The sequence below is a fragment of the Cryphonectria parasitica genome (assembly GCF_011745365.1).
Source record: "Cryphonectria parasitica EP155 unplaced genomic scaffold M406scaffold_17, whole genome shotgun sequence".
In the NCBI taxonomy this organism is placed as follows: Eukaryota; Fungi; Ascomycota; class Sordariomycetes; order Diaporthales; family Cryphonectriaceae; genus Cryphonectria; species Cryphonectria parasitica.
Window position 1 is genome coordinate 1,897 of NW_024468925.1, and position 3,104 is coordinate 5,000.

At 29.2% G+C, this 3,104-nt stretch overlaps 1 protein-coding gene across 1 annotated transcript; it reads left to right on the plus strand.

Annotated features, from left to right (window-relative positions):
- Positions 1 to 2,418: 2,418 nt before the first annotated feature.
- M406DRAFT_270311 (uncharacterized protein) lies at positions 2,419 to 2,652 on the plus strand (the record flags this gene model as incomplete). The annotated part of the gene is made up of 1 exon (XM_040918078.1): positions 2,419 to 2,652. A coding segment is annotated over one exon (234 nt), but the record flags the coding sequence as incomplete, so codon positions are not given.
- Between the last annotated feature and the right edge of the window lie 452 nt (positions 2,653 to 3,104).

The following is a 3,104-nucleotide window of genomic DNA, read 5'->3' on the forward strand; positions in this document are numbered from 1 at the left end:
AAGCAAATTCTTATAAATTATTTAAAATCAAAACTAATATATTAAAATATATATTTAGAAAATAACTTAATTAATAAAATAACTAAGAATATTTAAGAATTATAAGCAATTTTTCAAGAAAATTAAATAACTTAGAAATTAATTATAGAATCTTAGATTAGAAATTTATAATAATAATAAAAGCTTTTAAGAAATAATAATAATATTTTATTAATATATAATATTTAATTATAATTTATTCAAATTATAAGAATCTGATTATATTTATAATAATTAAGATTTTAAATAAATAATAAGTTAGATAAGTAGAATTTCTCTTATAGTTTAATTTCAGAATTGTATACTATAAAAGCTTAGAAAATGAATAAGTAAATGCTTTCAGTAGAAGATTAAACTACTGAAATATAGATTTCTTAAATATATAAAATATCTTTATTCAAGATAAATTAGAGAATCTTATTAATATATATAAGAAGTTAAATATTATTTTTAGAATTGAATCTTTAGAGAAGAATTCAGAATTAATAATTCCAAACGAATAAAACAGCTATATTAGAAATATATATAATGTATTAGCATATAAATATTAAGAAGTTAGAGCAATCTATGAATATATTAGAAGATACTGAAATCTATTAGATTTTAGAAAAAGAATTAAGAATATTTTATAATAATGCAACAGCTGCAAGAAAAATAAAGCAAAAAGATATAAGCTTTACGAATTACTATACTTTTTACTAATACTTATAACTATTTAGCAATTTATTAATCTAAACTTTATTATTAAGCTATTTCTCTTATAAGAACTCTTAATTAAAGTATAATATAATAGTATTTTAGTAATAGTTTGCAAATTAAGTAAGTATACTTATTTTCTCTTCTATAAGAAAAGTAGTATAGCAGAAGAACTTATATATGCATTTCTCAGAATAATTATCATTAATTATAGCATACTAGAAGAAGTAATCTTTAATAAGAATAGAAAGTTTAATTTAAAATTCTAAACTTTATTTATAAAGCAGCTCGAAATATGCTATAGAATATCTATAGCATTTTATTTATAAATAGATAAATAAATGGAAAGAATAAATTAGATTATTAAATTGTAATGAGCACTGCAGCAATCCGAAGATTCCAAAGTACACAAAAGGTTTATGCTAACAAGAGCGGTATTAAAGTGTTAAGTCCTTGAATACGGAACTATACAAGTTCTAGTAAGCAATGCAAGTATTCACTGCCTTTGAAGCTACTCAGTATATAAGACTGAATACTTAGATTAATAACTGAAGAGCTATATACTGAATCTATCTAATAATAATGAATGTGTTCTTATATATTCAGTTCTTTAGTATGGATATGTTGAATAGCAATATATTCAAGTTATTCTGCTAGCTCTGGATAGCATATATTCAAAGCTATTCTTTCTGATTAGCTGTACTTATAACTCTAATTCTGAGTTATATAATCAATGTGTTATGACTCATTCAACATGCAGATCACAGAACAGGTCACGAGTAACAGGGACCAGGTGTCAAGGACTCAACGTCCTGACAAAGCATTGATTACATAACCCAGAGTTAGGGTTGTAAAGGAGGGAGGATCGTTGAGCTTGCTAGCAATCCCAACAAGCTTTACACCTTGAATTGCTAGACTCGCTAGCAATCCCAATGAGCTTCACATCTTGGATCGCTAAGCTCGCCAGCAATCCCAACGAGCTACACTGAAGAGCTGGATATATAAGAACACATTCATTTCCATTAGATAGATCTCATATATAGCTCTTCAGTTATCAATCTAAGTATTCAGTTTCATATACTAAATAGCTTCAAAAGCAGTGAATATTTGCATTGCTTATTAGGATTTGTATAGTTCCGTATTCAAGGATTTAATACTTTAATACTGCTCTTATTAGCATAAACTTCTTTGTATACTTAGAAATCTTCGGATTGCTGCAGTGCTTATTACATTTTGATAATTCTTGTTCAAGAACGGTTCAGTATTACCTCTTGAGCAATACAGAATATAATAGCTTTTCCAGAAATCCCTTCATTCTCATATGCTCCTACTCAGAAAGAACTAATCAACCAGATATATCAGCTTATTCAGCATATCCAGAACCTGCACAAACAATAGCAGGCCCAGAGCGCTACCATCGCCAACCAACAAGCTCAGCTAGCTCAACAGGCTCAGCTAGCTCAACAGGCTCAGCAGGCGCAGTTCACTTCTGCAATCATTAGTGGCGCTGGAAAAATATACAAGATGGATAAGCCTGCTATATATGATGGCAACCAGAAAATGCTATATGAGTTTCTTATCTACTGCAGAGCATATTTTTTGCATTATACAGCTTAGTTTACTATAAAATCTGAGAAAGTTATCCTTGCAGAAACTCATCTTGAAAAGAATGCTCTCATCTAATATAAGCCTTCTCTATGCAATTACTTGGAGCATCAGAACAATCCCAATACATGTACTCAGGGTATCAAGAATATATTTAATTCCTTTGAAAGCTTTGAAAAAGCTTTCAAAGAAACCTTTGATAATTCCAATAAAGAATGTATTACAGCTCAGCAGCTTATGAATCTCAGACAGACCAAGTTAGCTTCTGCTTATACAATCAGATTCAAGCAACTCTCAATGCAATTCTTATAAGAAAATAAGAATCTCATGAAGCACTATTACAAGGGATTCAAGGATAATGTTAAGAATGAAATCTCCAAATAGAATTAGCTAGAGAACTTTGCAATGTTCTCCAATCAAGCTATCCGCATCGATAATTATCTGTATGAATAACAAGTAGAGAAGTTTAAGAAAGAAGGAAGCTAGATTTGAAGATTTCCAGCTAATATAGGCAAGAAACTTTAGAACAAGAATAGCAGTTGATATAGCAGTATAGCTTAGAGCAGCACTATGCATGCTGATTCCATGAAACTCAATGCTGCTAATAGGCAGTATAGCAAGAGGAATAGCATTACTTGCTACAACTGCAACAAACAAGAATATATTGCATGCAACTGCTATCAATCCTGAAAGAACAAATAGCAATCAGTTCAGGAAGAATGCCAGATGAATATCGCTTGATAACAGGAATCCAATCAACTGAG